Source organism: Oryzias latipes, chromosome 16, assembly GCF_053564925.1.
Source record: "Oryzias latipes strain Hd-rR chromosome 16, Olatipes_Hd-rR_3.1".
Taxonomy (NCBI): domain Eukaryota; kingdom Metazoa; phylum Chordata; class Actinopteri; order Beloniformes; family Adrianichthyidae; genus Oryzias; species Oryzias latipes.
In genome coordinates, this window is record NC_136252.1 from 12,241,041 (window position 1) to 12,258,906 (window position 17,866).

The 17,866-nt window shown below is 44.5% G+C and overlaps 1 protein-coding gene across 1 annotated transcript; it reads left to right on the forward strand.

The window, feature by feature from the left end:
- The first annotated feature begins 872 nt into the window (after positions 1-872).
- Positions 873-17,159, forward strand: LOC101155014 (calcium homeostasis modulator protein 6). The gene is made up of 5 exons (XM_078933139.1): positions 873-1,474; positions 9,714-9,875; positions 12,635-12,732; positions 15,549-16,018; positions 17,027-17,159. Exons 1-4 carry the CDS (start codon positions 941-943, stop codon positions 15,982-15,984), a joined length of 1,230 nt encoding a protein of 409 aa, XP_078789265.1. The 5' UTR covers positions 873-940; the 3' UTR covers positions 15,985-16,018; positions 17,027-17,159.
- Positions 17,160-17,866: the final 707 nt, after the last annotated feature.

Here is a 17,866-nt window from a genome sequence, read left to right on the forward strand (position 1 = left end):
CCGCAGCTGATATCAGCTGAAGAAGGATATGGACCTGAATCTAATGTCTGCAGACATAACATGGAAGAGAACTATTAACTGTTTTGAACCCAGAAGACCAGCTGTTATTCAGCAGAAGAAGAAATGCCAACCTTGGACAATCGACAGATTATGGACTTTTTTATTTTTTCCCTTACAGCATTACTTTAATATATTAAAAAAAAGGAAAATATATATATATATATATATAAAATTAATCGCTTATTGAAAATGGTTAAATTGATCGATGTTTAGTTATATTACTTCACTTGCTCCAAAAATTAATAAATTGATTCAAAAATCTTTCCTAAGGTAGCATAATTTTGCACATGTTTTATACTTTTGATACTTGATGAAATTTTGCCATAAAAATTCCTGAAACAGTGTTGTGTCTATTTTACTGATATGGTATTATGTTTTAATCATATGAATGACTTTTATAAGTAACTTAATCTGCATATATTTTAGATGACTGATCTGCATTTGTCATGTTGATTTCTAAAATAGTTATTTTTTACATAATAAGTAAGTAATTCATCTTTATGATTTTTAATTCTGTCTGATAAAAACTGGGAACCGGATATTGATAAATCATGTAATAAAATGGTTATAGTATGACGGGGTGGGATTATATAAATTTGCTTCCTTCCACTCCCTTTCAAGCAATATTTATTAATATCTCTAATTATCGTAAGTTTGATTAGTCACTGTATGAATGTATAACTGATGATTATATTGCTTTGGTGTATTATTTCTACTTAATTGCTTGAAATAAACCATTTCAAATCAAATCAAATCAAACTGTCATCACAGTGCAAATACTGAAACTTTTCGACGCTGCTTTCAGGAAGTAACCACACGTATAAGAGGTGGAAGTGAAAGTGAGCTCGTATTTCTGCGTCTGCTCTTTCACTGTACAGACATGGAAAAGTTTCAGGCAATTCTTAAGTTTGCCAGCAAACAAACCAACTTTGGATATGGATTGGTTGCTCTGATAACGGCATGTGGAGAGCAGATCTTCTCATCGGTAGCCTTCAAATGTCCCTGCAATGAGCTGAATTTTATCTACGGCTTAGTCTTTCTGTTGATGCCAGCCCTGGCCTTGCTGCTGCTTGGCATCATTCTCAGTAAGAAGACTTGGAAACTGACGACAGGGTTTTGCCATCGCAACTCAAAGCTATGTAACTGGAGGAATCTGAAGAGCATGGGAGTGACTGTCTTCCAAATCAGTGCTTCTGCACTGGTAGCGCCGTCTACTTGGATTGCTGTGGCTCTGCTGCATGGCAGCTATTATGAGTGTGCCATGACGGGGGCCAACTCCACCAGCTACACTGAGGTTGTGTGCAGGGGGGTGAACTTTGAAGCCAAATGCGTTACAGAGCTGCAAACGTTTCCTTGTAGAAACACTGGAAATGAAATAGAGGAAATTCTGCGAACCGTCAGAGCTCATTCTCAGGTAAGATACCCGCTCAAAATATTCAAAGAAACATGACTTATGACTGCTTATAGTAGCAGATTATGTTTCTAAGTCAAGTCAAAGTCAGCTTTATTGTCAAGTACTGTATGCTGCCTACACATGACATACAGCACAGATGAAATTACTTTCCTCTCGCCCCACAGTGCAAGCAGCTTATAAAATAATAAAATAAAATAAAAAAGATAAAATAACATTTATAATAAGAAGAATAACAGCAATCTAAATAGTGCAAAAGAGCAATGAGATGGTTAAAGTGATGGTTTAAAGTGATAACAGTGCCAAGAACTGTCATGGATCAGCTGGCAGCTGCACCCTCCTCCTCCTCCCTCTGTGTGTTCACCTGTCCTCTCAGCTGTTTTCAGTTTCCTGATTATGTGTTTGGTATTTAAGTTTCTGTCCTTGTTGTTTTCAGTGTCGCAGCGTCCTGTTTGTTCAGTGTCTCTGATGATTGTTTCCTCGAGTTTTCGAGTAAATCTTTTGACTACACTACAGTTGGTTTCGAGTCCTTCCTGCGTTTGGGTTTTTCGGTTACGAGCCGTAACATTACGCTGCGACCATGACCGACCCAGCAGGAAGTTCGCATCTTGGGGACCTACCTGGATCATCCGCTGTTGGAGGCTCAGCCGCCGGTGAGGAGCTGTCTGTCCTGGCGCGGGAGATGCGGGGTTTCATGTCCGGTATGCAACAACTCCATGATGGCCTCTCCAGGCTGGAACATGTTCCCCCGTCTCCATCTTCGCTCCGTCAAACCCAACTGGGTCGTCCCGAGCCCTTCGACGGAACAGCTGAGGACTGCCGGGCCTTCATCACCTCCTGCCGCCTTCACTTCGACTTCAATCCCGACGAGTTTCCCTCCGAGCAGAGCAAGGTGGCATTTGCCCTGAGCTTTTTGACTGGTCGGGCCAAACGATGGGGCTTGGCAGAGTGGGAGCGGGGAGCCGACCTCTGCCGCTCTTTTAGAGCGTTTTCCACCCAACTCCTCACGGTGTTCGATCCTACTACACCCCACAGAGCTGCCGCTTCGGAACTACTTCGTCTCCAGCAAGGGGCGCGCAGCGCCGCAGACTACGCCGTGGATTTCCGGACTCTGGCTGCCAGCACCCGCTGGAGGGACGAAGCGCTGGTGGACGTGTTTCTTCAGGGCCTCTCCGGCAACCTCAAGGATGAGCTGGCGGCGAGGGAGATCCCGGAGAAACTGGAGGAGTTGATTGATCTAGCGGTGCGTATCGATCGAAGGATGCGGGAACAGGGTCGTGAGCGGCGCAGCAACTCCAGCCTCCGCCCACCGCTTCACGTGAGTGATCCACCGTCCCGTTCCAGTACTCCGAACCAGGAGTTCATTCCTCCCCCCGAGCCCATGCAGCTGGGAACCGGACGTCTGACTCCCGCTGAGCGACGGCGCCGTATGGGAGCTGGACTCTGCTTGTACTGTGGACAGTCTGGACACTTGGTGCGCGCCTGCCCGGGAAATGCCAGAGTTCACCAGCAAGGAGGGAACTGGTGAGCCGTACTTCCTCTTTTTCGTCACCCTCACGACCCTCAACCAAGGTGTTGATGAACTATGCAGGAGTCCAGAAGGAGCTGGAGACTCTTATTGACTCTGGTTCAGATGGGGACTTTATTTCTCACGAGTTGGTAACCGAGCTTAAGGTTCCTGTTGAACATTTGTCTCCTGCTTTACTCATTCGTGCTATTAACGGGTCTGTCATCCATAATGTGTCTGCACGTACGGTTAATATTCAAGTAACTGTTTCCGGTAATCACACAGAGCTACGTAGTTTTTTTGTTGTTGACTCTTTGAAACCACAGGTGATCTTAGGTTTCCCCTGGTTGTGCAGACACACTCCACATATTGACTGGACTTCGGGGCGTGTATTGTCCTGGAGTTCATTTTGTCTGTTAAATTGCTTAACTGCTGCCTCTGTTCGCTCATCAGTCAAGAGCCCTTCTCCTGAACCTCTGGATCTCAACGCTGTTCCTCCCGCTTATCATGACCTTAGTGCAGTGTTCAGTACAATTCGGGCCAAGTCTCTACCCCCCCATCGTCCCTATGACTGCGCCATTGACCTTCTACCGGGGACGCAACCTCCTAAGGGCCACATATATCCTATATATATATATATCCTCCTGAGCAGGAGGCAATGGAGGAGTACATTCAGGAGAGTCTTCAGGCTGGAATAATCCGTCCCTCTTCATCTCCTGCAGGAGCGGGATTTTTCTTTGTAGGCAAACGAGATGGGGGTTTGCGGCCTTGCATTGACTACAGGGGGTTGAATAACATCACTGCTCGGAACACTTATCCATTACCTCTCTTACAGACCGCCTTTGATCTGCTAAAAGGGTCTCAGATCTTCACCAAATTGGACCTCCGAAGTGCTTATCATCTGGTCCGCATAAGGGAGGGGGACGAGTGGAAGACCGCCTTTAACACCCCTAGCGGTCATTTTGAATATCTGGTCATGCCGTTTGGACTTACCAATGCACCTGCTGTTTTTCAGGGTTTAATTAACGACGTACTTAAGGATATGATCAATAAGTTTGTGTTCGTGTACCTGGATGATATTCTCATCTTCTCTCCAGATCTCGAGACTCATGTGCAGCACGTCAGAGCCGTACTCCAACGCCTGCTTGAGAACCAACTGTATTGCAAGGCTGAAAAGTGTGAATTCCACACCACCCACACTAAGTTTCTCGGCCACGTAGTCACACCGGGGTCCATACAGATGGATGAGGGCAAGGTAAAGGCTGTTCTGGACTGGCCTGTCCCTACCGGGCGCAAACCTCTCCAGCGCTTCCTAGGTTTTGCCAATTTTTACAGGCGGTTCATCAGAGGTTTTAGTGGCGTAGCTGCACCCCTCCATAGACTAACTTCAGCAAAGGTACGTTTTATCTGGGAAGAGGGAGCTGATAAGGCCTTTACCGAGCTGAAAAGACGCTTCTCTGCAGCTCCCATCTTGACTCAGCCTGATACCTCCAAACAATTCATTGTGGAGGTGGATGCGTCTGAGTCGGGAGTGGGGGCTGTTCTGTCTCAGAGGGCTTCTGATAATAAAGTCCATCCCTGCGCGTATTTCTCCTGCAAGCTCACTCCTGCAGAGAGAAATTACGACATAGGGAACAGAGAATTGCTTGCCGTCAAGTTGGCTCTTGAGGAGTGGCGGCATTGGCTGGAGGGGGCTGAAAGACCTTTTCTTGTGTGGACCGACCACAAGAATTTAGAATACATTCGGACTGCCAAACGCCTGAACCCCCGCCAAGCTCGGTGGGCGTTGTTCTTTGACAGGTTTAACTTCACCCTCTCTTTTCGTCCTGGCAGCAAGAACATCAAACCAGACGCTCTGTCACGTTTATATCAGAGAGAGGAGGACGAGGACTCCACCACTTCCGACACCATTCTCCCTACTAAACTGGTTCTGGGAGCAACTCGGTGGACCTTGGAGCGCAAGGTCAAGGCCTCTGTTCCTGATCCGACGTGTATACCTTCAGGTTGTCCTCCAAAGTGTTTGTTTGTCCCCTCGCACCTTCGTCAGTCAGTCCTGAAATGGGGACATTCTTCTCGTTTGGTTTGCCACCCAGGAGGGACTAGGACTGCATTCCTGGTGGCTCAAAGATTTTGGTGGCCCACAATGTCTTCCGACATTAGGGCTTTTTTTGCCTCATGCCCGGTGTGTGCCAGTGTTAAGACTCCTAGGACTCCCCCTGTTGGTTTACTTCATCCTCTGCCAGTTCCTTCCAGACCATGGTCCCATGTGGCCATGGATTTCATCACAGGTCTGCCCTGCTCTAAGGGAAAGTCAGTCATCATGACTGTCGTGGACAGATTCTCTAAGTTAGTTCATGCCATACCGCTGCAAAGATTACCATCCGCCAAGGAGATGGCTGTACTAGTCGCTCAACATGTGTTCCGTCTACACGGTCTTCCTCAAAACATAGTCTCAGACCGTGGGCCCCAGTTTGTAGCTTCCTTTTGGAAGGAATTCTGTAAATTGTTGGGGATCCAGGTCAGTCTAAGTTCTGGTTTTCATCCGCAAACCAATGGCCAGGTGGAGAGGTGCAATCAGGATCTGGAGACTACCCTACGGGCCTTGTGTTCAAAAAACCCCAACACCTGGTCATCCCAACTACCCTGGGCTGAATACTCTCATAACTCTCTAATCAACTCCACCGGTTTTTCACCTTTTCACGCAGCGTATGGTTACCAACCACCCCTCTTCCCGCACCAGGAACAGACGGCCACTGTTTCGGGTCCTGCGGCATTTGTAAGGCGCTGTCGACGAGTCTGGGTGAACTTTTGACACCAGTTACTAAGGAACCAGGAGAGGCTTACCGCAGTTGCCAATCGCCGGAGGCGAGCCGCTCCGGAATACAAGGTGGGAGACAAAGTCTGGTTGTCATCCACAGATATTCCCCTCAAAGGGGGTTCCAGAAAGCTGATGCCCCGCTACATCGGGCCATACCCTATCGTCAAGATCATCAACCCTGTGGCGGTCAAGCTAGGCCTTCCCCGCACCCTCAGAGTCCACCCAGTGTTTCATGTGTGCAAACTGAAGCCTGCTAAAGACTCCTCCCTTCAGCCTGCTCCGGTGCCCCCTCCTGCACCTCGTATTGTGGGTGGCGGTCCAGTTTACACTATCCGGAAGCTTCTTGCCTCCAGGAGAGTGGGTCGGGGTATCCAATATCTTGTGGACTGGGAGGGTTACGGCCCTGCTGATCGACAGTGGGTGCCTGCACGTCACGTCCTGGATCCGGCTCTGATTGCCCGTTTCCACCATAGCCACCCTGATCAGCCTCGTCGGGGTCCGACTGGGAGCCGGACTTTGTGAGGGGGGTTATGTCATGGATCAGCTGGCAGCTGCACCCTCCTCCTCCTCCCTCTGTGTGTTCACCTGTCCTCTCAGCTGTTTTCAGTTTCCTGATTATGTGTTTGGTATTTAAGTTTCTGTCCTTGTTGTTTTCAGTGTCGCAGCGTCCTGTTTGTTCAGTGTCTCTGATGATTTTTTCCTCGAGTTTTCGAGTAAATCTTTTGACTACACTACAGTTGGTTTCGAGTCCTTCCTGCGTTTGGGTTTTTCGGTTACGAGCCATAACAAGAACAGTAAGTAGATGAGTCAGTGATGGCAGTCTTTGGTGAAGATGATGTTCTGAATATGATGTTTACATCTTGTCACATATCCCAAAATCCCACAGCGTGGCAACCTTAACACTAGAACGTCTGTAGGGCAGCCATTTGGCTTTTCTACCTACAATGTCAAAGGGACAGCCAAGTGGCTGGATTAGTTAAAATTTACATGCCCAAAGAGCAGCCTTCAACATAGTTTGCACATGAACAGCACAGCCATTAGATTGTTCTTTTATCATGCAAAAAGGACAAGCCAAGTGGCTGCGCAAGTTTTCACTATTTCCCCTCACCTCTGTCACTTCTAGTAAGAGGTCACCACAGTTTGGTTTTTCTTTTTTGGCTGAGATTTATCGTTCATGCACAAGAGACACTTCTTAACCGACATAATACGGAAATGTTCAAGCAAAGAAATCATGTGGTCAAAGTCATATCTTCAACCCACTACTTTTCTGCGCATACTTGGTACTATCCCAAAATCTCCTTTCTGCTTTTGTCACATGGTGTACTTGTAGCAATCAACAAAGCGCACTCTGGCATTATTGTTCTTGTACTGACTATTCACCTGGCATATTGCCCGTTTCCCTTTGCCAGGTATGGGAGCTTGTCACCAAACACGGTATTCCTTTTTCGCCTTCTCAGCACGCGCATGTACCTGTGCGAGGTTTTTTACTGATTCTGGAAGCTCCCAGTGAATTTTGCCTGGGTTGAAAGTTTGATGCAGTTGGCAACAACAAACCCACTAACATTGGAGATTGCAGGAAACCTGTCAGTCCCAGCTTGTTCCATGCGCGTGCCCTTGACATCAAAGTGTAAATGCCGCATGATATCTTTGAAGTGGTTTCTGACCATAGTTTTTTTTAGATCAGTGGATTTCCCATTTTCGCCAACCATCTTGCGTTTTGCATGGATGGAAGTTTTATCCCCCCTTCACAAGGAGGATGGCAATGAACCCCATTAGTTCAGGGAGGGCCATGAACTAGCTGTCATCCTCTGTCTGACGTTCATGCTGAACAACACAGTCCTGAATAGTCTACAGCATGTTCAGAGTGAGGAAACACAGGAAACTCTGTAAGCGAATCGACACCGTACTTCTGACCAAAGTAGTTGGCTCTTCCTCAGCAGTGTAACATTCAATTGTGCTGTGATGGAGAGGCCTCCCAACCTTTTCTGAATGCCACATCGTGCCATCTTTTGCTTTTTCTGTTGGCACAGTGTGTCTCCTTTCTGTCGTCCTCTCTTTCCTGATGGCAATGAAATCTCCTCATCTGTGATCTGATTTCTTAGATCTGATCAATGAAAACCTTCAGCAATGTAAAGATATATGTTGTTTCACTTGTTTATTTTAATTCTTTTTGTTTTTTTGTTGAATTCTTGTTGAAACTATAAATTCCAAAACATGTCAAATAGGCCTCCTTTGCCTATCCAGTCCAAGAAACATGTGGTTAAATTAAATGACTAAATTTCTCATAGGTGTGTATGTGAGTGTGCCTGGTTATTTATCTATGTGGCCCTGCAATGGACTGGTGACCCATCCAGGGTGTACCCCTCCCCAGTTGCTTGTGACTAGCTGGGATGTGCTCCAGCAGACCCCTGTGATCCTGACAAGTATGAGCAGGCACAGAAAATAAATGGATAGACAACTGCTAGAATCAGCAAATGAGAACAAGATGTTCATGAAATCTTATCAAAAGAAATATCAGTCTGAGTCCAGCTAAAGGACTATCTCTTCTCCCTCAGAGGCAAATAGGTTGACTTGCTCCAGGATCATTTTCAATGTCTGCTCAGGGTAGTAAAATTAAGGCATCTTGGTTTTTCAGTTGACAAACTGGGAGTCAAAGTTTGTCAGAGCTTGGAGGCTCTTTTGAAGCAGAAAAACCTCGCCCACCCTGATCTGAGTAAAGAATGTGGTTAGCTAGGACATGTCTTCATCCAGATGATCGGGTAGTTGGTGCTGCATTTACAAATAAAAGGTGGCTAATTGAAGGCTGTTCAATTAATTAGTCAGGGGGAGTGAAAAATCCTTGGCGTTCTAGTTTTAATGCAAGTTTTTCAACAAATTCTGCAGGTGACCGTGTGGTGGCATTTGTAATCAGGAGGTTGTAGTGGCATTTTTATGCGGCCGCAAATTTATGACAACCAAAAGATTTTTGACATCGGTCAGTGGCCGCCCGGACACATTTGGAGGTTGCACGGTGGCAGTTCAGTGGCAGGAAGGCATCAACACAATAGTTGACTGATAGAAGGGTTGCCAAGGTTACCAAAATAGTCTGATTTCCTGATTTCAGACTGCCACCCTGCTGACTTCCCACTGCTACTGTCCATTAGATAGCAATCATACGGTAGCAGTGGTGACTCTCCATGAGGGCTGATAACATGGGCCGGGGCCCGGCGTTGACTGGACGACAATCTGGTGATCCCAGCCACCGTGGTCCAAATAAGGAAACGGCCTTGATGCTTCACAAAACTGATCATGGTGTTGACAGCACCACAGCAACTGTGAGACCTGCGGATTGACAAATTGATTGACAAATTGATTGAAACATTGTGCTTTCTTGGGAAGTATGTTGTCTAAAAATGTATATATGTGTGAATTGAATTGATTCTAATGTCTGCTGAATGTTGAATGACCAGTGGAGGAGAATCGCTCGCTTTTTAAATACCTGCCGGCTACCGGGCGGCCGATGGCATTAGACATGTACAGTCGCCATCTAGACATGTACGGTCCCCATTTAGACATGTACGGTCCCCATCTAGACATGTACGGTCGCCGTCTAGACATGTACGGTCAACATCTAGACATGTACAGTCGCCATCTAGACATGTACGGTCGCCATCTAGACATGTACGGTCAACATCTAGACATGTACAGTCGTCATCTAGACATGTACAGTCGCCATCTATACATTTACGATCGCCATCCAGAGACATTTAAACATCGTCCAATCAGATCTTCTTCCGGCTGTCCCCGCCCTGTGGCCACCCAGCTGTCGCCTGAGTTGTGACTGTAGCGTAACAGTGTGGTGGCCTCTATGGCTGGGTCAGGCTTTCTATGTTTTGTAGAAGTGTTGAGCCAGCCCTCATGCTTGTTTGTGACTACAGATTCTGGGCTGGCTGGTCATCGCCTCCATCATGATATCCAACCTGTTGATGATTTGTGTGGCTCACTGCTTCTCCCCCATCAGCTACCTGCAGCTAAAGTTTTGGAAGAATTATACTGAGGAAGAGAATGACCTCATGAACAACTACTCAACACAAAACTTGGTCTCTTAGTGGAAAAGAAAAAATATCAAAAGTAGAACAAAATGAATAATGACCAACAGAAGCAAAGTAAATAAACATTAAAGAAGTCCATGGTTTCTCTCCTTGGAGACCTCTGTGGATGGCGCCTGCCCAATTGCCTGACGCCTTTAGAGGCTGTGAGGACTTGAGCTCCTCTTTTGCTAGGCCTCACAGCACAGCTCCAGGAGTAGAACCTCAGCCACTTCCGTAGGGACCAGTAGCACTCTCAGAACTGGCAACTCAAAAACAAATCTAAATGAGTAACCTAAACAATATATGTATATGTCTGTGTTACCAATAAACACTGAAACCAAAGAATACATGTATATTTTAACTCAAAGATATGTGTGCATTTAGTTAAGAATAAAGAATCTGATATAATAAAAAGAAAAAGAAAGTGTGCAGTGCTGGATGGGAAATTACCGCCATTTTGTTGTGGGTGTGGCAGGGTATGCTGCCATTGCAGGTACCATAACCGTTCGGCCTGGAATAACTATTCGGGGTCCTTTCAACTGAAGGTTATTTACGTCACACTACGGTAGCCCTACTTGGACAAACTACGTAGCGTAGAGATCTGCTTGGGCTCTACAAATTTTCCTTTTACGTTCCCTTTTGTAACCTAAAGTTATTTTCCCTCATAAATTGTGTCTGACAATATTCTTTGTAATTTTTATAAAGAGATTTTGCCACAATCCGCTTGTTATTCCAGTTCAAGTTCAGCCGTGGCTGAAAAGGTTTTTAGCGCAGCTAAATGTTGTTCTTCCGGGTGCGTTCTGCCAATAATAAAGCATTGGGAGCATGGATTAAAAAAACTATAAGTGAACATGCATTCAATAATAATCATAACAATAATAAAAGCATGTTTAGAAGATAATCTCGCTCTGTGTCTGAACTCTGTTTGTTTACAAGAGACTTCATAATATTTTCTTCTATGGTAGTATCGTCATTTGTCCAGACCAATCACTATCTGACACGTCACCAACGGACAGCCAATCACAGAATGTGATGTCAGCATTAGTCCCAGGACCCCGAACGGAAGTTCCAGGCCAAACGGTTATGGTACCTACACCATCACAGTTGCTCTTCCTGACTTTGCATGATATTTCAAAGTCAAGTCAAAGTCAAAGTCAGCTTTATTGTCAAGTATGCCTACACATAACATATAGCTCAGATGAAATTACTTTCCTCTCGACCCACAGTGCAAGCTGCTTATAAAATAAAATAAATTAAGTAAAATAGATAAAATAACAGTTATAAGAAGAAGAATAGCAATCTAAATAGTGCAAAAGAGCAATGAGATGGTTAAAGTGACAACAGTGCAAAGAACAGTATGGTAAGTAGATGAGTCAGTGATGGCAGTCTTTGGTGAAGATGATGTTCTGAAGATGACGTTTACATCTTGTCACATATCCCAAAATGCCACAGCGTGGCAACCTTTATGCAAGTTTTTCAACAAATTCTGTAGGTGGCCGTGCGGTGGCATTTGTGATCAGGAGGTTGTAGTGGCATTTTTATGCGGCCGGACACATTTGGAGATGGCACGGTGGCAGTTCAGTGGCAGGAAGGTGGCAGGAAGGCATCAGCACGTTAGTTGACTGATAGAAGGGTTGCCAAGGTTGCCAAAATAGTCTGATTGCCTGATTTCAGACTGCCACCCTCCAGCCACCCTGCTAACTTCCCACTGCTACTGTCCATTAGATAGCAATCGTACAGTAGCAGTGGTGACTCTCCATGAGGGCTGATGATATGGGCCGGGGGCCCGGCGATGACTGGACGACAATCTGGTGATCCCAGCCACCGTGGTCCAAATAAGGAGACGGCATTCATGCTGCACAAAACTGATCACAGTGTTGACAGCACCACAGCAACTGTGAGACCTGTGGATTGACAAATTGCGGTCGATGTTGAGAAGAACACGAAAAGGACAAAACATTGTGCTTTCTTGGGAAGCATGTTGTCTAAATGTGTTAATTGAATTGTCTAAATATGTAAATGTGAATTGATTCTAATGTCTGCTCAAAATCTGAATTGTGAATGACCAGTGGTGCAGAATTGCTCGCTTTTTAAATACCCAACGGCTACCAGGTGGCCGATGGCACTAGACATGTCCAGTCGCCATCTAGACATGTACGGTCATTATCTAGACATGTACGGTCGTTATCTAGACATGTACGGTCGTTATCTAGACATGTATGCTCGCCAATTAGACATGTACGGTCGCCATCTAGACATGTACGGTTGTTATCTAGACATGTACGGTCGCCATCTAGACATGTCCAGTCGCCATCTAGACATGTACGGTCATTATCTAGACATGTACGGTCGTTATCTAGACATGTACGGTCGTTATCTAGACATGTATGCTCGCCAATTAGACATGTACGGTCGCCATCTAGACATGTACGGTTGTTATCTAGACATGTACGGTCGCCATCTAGACATGTACAGTCGCCAAATAGACATGTACGGTCGCCATCTAGACATGTACAGTCGCCAAATAGATATGTACAGTCGCCATCTAGACATGTACAGTTGCCATCTAGACATGTACAGTCGCCATCCAGAGACATTTAAACATCGTCCAATCAGAGCTTCTTCCGGCTGTCCCCGCCCTGTGGCCACCCAGCTGTCGCCTGAGTTGTGACTGTAGCGTAACAGTGTGGTGGCCTCTATGGCTGGGTCAGGCTTTCTATGTTTTGTAGAAGTGTTGAGCCAGCCCTCATGCTTGTTTGTGACTACAGATTCTGGGCTGGCTGGTCATCGCCTCCATCATGATATCCAACCTGTTGATGATTTGTGTGGCTCACTGCTTCTCCCCCATCAGCTACCTGCAGCTAAAGTTTTGGAAGAATTATACTGAGGAAGAGAATGACCTCATGAACAACTACTCAACACAAAACTTGGTCTCTTAGTGGAAAAGAAAAAATATCAAAAGTAGAACAAAATGAATAATGACCAACAGAAGCAAAGTAAATAAACATTAAAGAAGTCCATGGTTTCTCTCCTTGGAGACCTCTGTGGATGGCGCCTGCCCAATTGCCTGACGCCTTTAGAGGCTGTGAGGACTTGAGCTCCTCTTTTGCTAGGCCTCACAGCACAGCTCCAGGAGTAGAACCTCAGCCACTTCCGTAGGGACCAGTAGCACTCTCAGAACTGGCAACTCAAAAACAAATCTAAATGAGTAACCTAAACAATATATGTATATGTCTGTGTTACCAATAAACACTGAAACCAAAGAATACATGTATATTTTAACTCAAAGATATGTGTGCATTTAGTTAAGAATAAAGAATCTGATATAATAAAAAGAAAAAGAAAGTGTGCAGTGCTGGATGGGAAATTACCGCCATTTTGTTGTGGGTGTGGCAGGGTATGCTGCCATTGCAGGTACCATAACCGTTCGGCCTGGAATAACTATTCGGGGTCCTTTCAACTGAAGGTTATTTACGTCACACTACGGTAGCCCTACTTGGACAAACTACGTAGCGTAGAGATCTGCTTGGGCTCTACAAATTTTCCTTTTACGTTCCCTTTTGTAACCTAAAGTTATTTTCCCTCATAAATTGTGTCTGACAATATTCTTTGTAATTTTTATAAAGAGATTTTGCCACAATCCGCTTGTTATTCCAGTTCAAGTTCAGCCGTGGCTGAAAAGGTTTTTAGCGCAGCTAAATGTTGTTCTTCCGGGTGCGTTCTGCCAATAATAAAGCATTGGGAGCATGGATTAAAAAAACTATAAGTGAACATGCATTCAATAATAATCATAACAATAATAAAAGCATGTTTAGAAGATAATCTCGCTCTGTGTCTGAACTCTGTTTGTTTACAAGAGACTTCATAATATTTTCTTCTATGGTAGTATCGTCATTTGTCCAGACCAATCACTATCTGACACGTCACCAACGGACAGCCAATCACAGAATGTGATGTCAGCATTAGTCCCAGGACCCCGAACGGAAGTTCCAGGCCAAACGGTTATGGTACCTACACCATCACAGTTGCTCTTCCTGACTTTGCATGATATTTCAAAGTCAAGTCAAAGTCAAAGTCAGCTTTATTGTCAAGTATGCCTACACATAACATATAGCTCAGATGAAATTACTTTCCTCTCGACCCACAGTGCAAGCTGCTTATAAAATAAAATAAATTAAGTAAAATAGATAAAATAACAGTTATAAGAAGAAGAATAGCAATCTAAATAGTGCAAAAGAGCAATGAGATGGTTAAAGTGACAACAGTGCAAAGAACAGTATGGTAAGTAGATGAGTCAGTGATGGCAGTCTTTGGTGAAGATGATGTTCTGAAGATGACGTTTACATCTTGTCACATATCCCAAAATGCCACAGCGTGGCAACCTTTATGCAAGTTTTTCAACAAATTCTGTAGGTGGCCGTGCGGTGGCATTTGTGATCAGGAGGTTGTAGTGGCATTTTTATGCGGCCGGACACATTTGGAGATGGCACGGTGGCAGTTCAGTGGCAGGAAGGTGGCAGGAAGGCATCAGCACGTTAGTTGACTGATAGAAGGGTTGCCAAGGTTGCCAAAATAGTCTGATTGCCTGATTTCAGACTGCCACCCTCCAGCCACCCTGCTAACTTCCCACTGCTACTGTCCATTAGATAGCAATCGTACAGTAGCAGTGGTGACTCTCCATGAGGGCTGATGATATGGGCCGGGGGCCCGGCGATGACTGGACGACAATCTGGTGATCCCAGCCACCGTGGTCCAAATAAGGAGACGGCATTCATGCTGCACAAAACTGATCACAGTGTTGACAGCACCACAGCAACTGTGAGACCTGTGGATTGACAAATTGCGGTCGATGTTGAGAAGAACACGAAAAGGACAAAACATTGTGCTTTCTTGGGAAGCATGTTGTCTAAATGTGTTAATTGAATTGTCTAAATATGTAAATGTGAATTGATTCTAATGTCTGCTCAAAATCTGAATTGTGAATGACCAGTGGTGCAGAATTGCTCGCTTTTTAAATACCCAACGGCTACCAGGTGGCCGATGGCACTAGACATGTCCAGTCGCCATCTAGACATGTACGGTCATTATCTAGACATGTACGGTCGTTATCTAGACATGTACGGTCGTTATCTAGACATGTATGCTCGCCAATTAGACATGTACGGTCGCCATCTAGACATGTACGGTTGTTATCTAGACATGTACGGTCGCCATCTAGACATGTCCAGTCGCCATCTAGACATGTACGGTCATTATCTAGACATGTACGGTCGTTATCTAGACATGTACGGTCGTTATCTAGACATGTATGCTCGCCAATTAGACATGTACGGTCGCCATCTAGACATGTACGGTTGTTATCTAGACATGTACGGTCGCCATCTAGACATGTACAGTCGCCAAATAGACATGTACGGTCGCCATCTAGACATGTACAGTCGCCAAATAGATATGTACAGTCGCCATCTAGACATGTACAGTTGCCATCTAGACATGTACAGTCGCCATCCAGAGACATTTAAACATCGTCCAATCAGAGCTTCTTCCGGCTGTCCCCGCCCTGTGGCCACCCAGCTGTCGCCTGAGTTGTGACTGTAGCGTAACAGTGTGGTGGCCTCTATGGCTGGGTCAGGCTTTCTATGTTTTGTAGAAGTGTTGAGCCAGCCCTCATGCTTGTTTGTGACTACAGATTCTGGGCTGGCTGGTCATCGCCTCCATCATGATATCCAACCTGTTGATGATTTGTGTGGCTCACTGCTTCTCCCCCATCAGCTACCTGCAGCTAAAGTTTTGGAAGAATTATACTGAGGAAGAGAATGACCTCATGAACAACTACTCAATTAAACATGCCAAAGAGCTTGCAAAGAGGAACCTGACGAGCTTTTTTAATCAGACCCTGCCGGCAAAAATTGTCACCCCCTGCAATAAGGATTGGGAGAAGATTTCCTCACTCTATAAGTTCAGTACCAAAGACCACTTCTACAGCACTCTGCATGGATACATAGAAAACAAGGACAAGACGGAAGGTTGCATGAGGTTGGCTTCAATGAGGTCAAATGAGTTTGCTAACAACCCTCCAGTTCTAGACGTTGAGGATGGAGGAACAGCAGCTCTGTGAGGACGAACCGGCTCAACCCAAGACTTGATTTCAGGTAAGTTGCTTTAGAGACAGCAAATAAATTGAGAACCCCCTCCTCTCATTTGTAATTATTGTAGTTTTTATTTTTGATTGTTTCTTACTGGGCCTTCTTTGTGTTCTCTTGTTTTTATATTATTGCAAAAACGTCAAAAAAATCTCAGCTCCTCATTAGAAGACAAAGACTGGCTGAATTGTGCTCTTGTGCAGTAGTCACAGGGGGCAGTTGATTCTGCACTTGAAGTGCCCCCGCTAAGAAAACATGTCCTCATTGACTCTTTGTTTACCAGCATAAATATAAGAAGGTTGCAGAGAAGAAGTTATCTGAGCTCAGTCTCTGTGTAGCGATTTCTACCTCACAATTTCCAAAAAATAACAAAATGCATGAATGCCAAACCCTTTTCTGATTCCGCACATGCGCATCATAACATGAAATAAATGTAGTATCGCAGAATTGTGATGGAAATACGAATTTCCTACACATCTCTGCGATGTTACATCTCCTAAGGCTTTATCATTCATCACATTTGTCAGTCAAATGACATTTGTTTCAGTATTTAATCAATCATGACGAAAGACTACCCATACAGTACAAAGAAATACTTTCAAACAGGTCTGTGGAGTGTAGACAAGATGTCGTCCTTGTCCCAACAGCAACCTTATACCCTATATTGTTGGATTTGTCTGTTGGCTTTATTTAATCCCAATTCCTTTAACAAAGATTCGAATGAAGTTCATTTATTAAAGTTTTTGGTGCTCATTATTTATGGTTGAAACATAATGGTTCCTCTAAGGAATCAAACAAAACTGGAGGAGCACAGAAGATTTTCACCAGTTAAAAGGATCTAGAAATGATCACACTTAGATTTCAGAAGGGATGAGATTTTAGAGTTGTCTCCTTAGCTGGGCCCTGAGAACAATCGTTTGTGAAAGAAAAGAAGAGAAAAGAAAAAATGTTAGAAGAAGTTTGTTTTCAGTTCCTCTTTGGACCTAAATTTGACACATTTCTTGTTTTTTGTTGCAGATCCAGCACTCTTGGGAGCTTCAAGAATGATGTCCTGGGGTTGGCTTGGGTCAGTCAAGTTAAGCAGTAGCTACTTTTGTGAAAACTTGTTACCGGGACAATTTAGAATTTCCTACAGTAAAGCTAAATGAAGAAACGTTAGCATCCAAAATACTCCCCTGTTTTAAAGAATTCACAAAAAGTCAATATTGTATTTTAAAAACTGCATAACCCTAGAAAACTTTCAGTATAAAAAGTTAAATCCCTTTTGCTGTGTAAATTTTACCTAACATAATGTACCCAACAAAGAGTACTTGTCATAAAGAATAGATCAAAACATGATAACTTAGAGTGGTTTTATTTTTTTATTTTTAACTGTGGTATGTGTAAGAAAAAGAACATAGGAAGTTCCTAAAAGCATGCTCAAAAATTACTAAAACATTAGGAATTTAAAAGATAAAAAATTCCTAAATAAAAGATAATAAAATGATACTAGAAACTTGATCTTTGGTCCACCCATTCCTGGGACATGTGAGACTTCCCTGGTGAAAGCACAGACTGCTTGAAACCAGACACATTGAAATTCATGTAAATAGTTTTGCTCGGGTTGTCACGGTGAGGGAAGGTTGAAGCACCCAGGCGCAGACAGGAGAGGAGGCAGGAGTTCCAGGAACAAGGGCTTTTAATGATAAAACTAAACAAACCAAAAACCACTGCTAAAGCAGGCAAACCAAAACTCGAAACTTGAAACACTCATTATACTCGAAAGCAGGGGAAGAGCAGAATTACAAACTATGGACCAGCCCAGGAGGAAGGGAAAGACAAGACTTAAATACATACAAGGCAACAAGACACAGGTGG

What these genes read in the sequence shown, in the direction of transcription:
- LOC101155014 (XM_078933139.1), top strand. Translation starts at nt 941, where the DNA reads ATGGAAAAGTTTCAGGCAATTCTTAAGTTTGCCAGCAAACAAACCAAC. An exon ending in CCGTCAGAGCTCATTCTCAG is followed by an intron (nt 1,475 to 9,713) that starts GTAAGATACCCG and finishes TTGTGACTACAG; the next exon opens with ATTCTGGGCTGGCTGGTCAT. An exon ending in ACTACTCAACACAAAACTTG is followed by an intron (nt 9,876 to 12,634) that starts GTCTCTTAGTGG and finishes TTGTGACTACAG; the next exon opens with ATTCTGGGCTGGCTGGTCAT.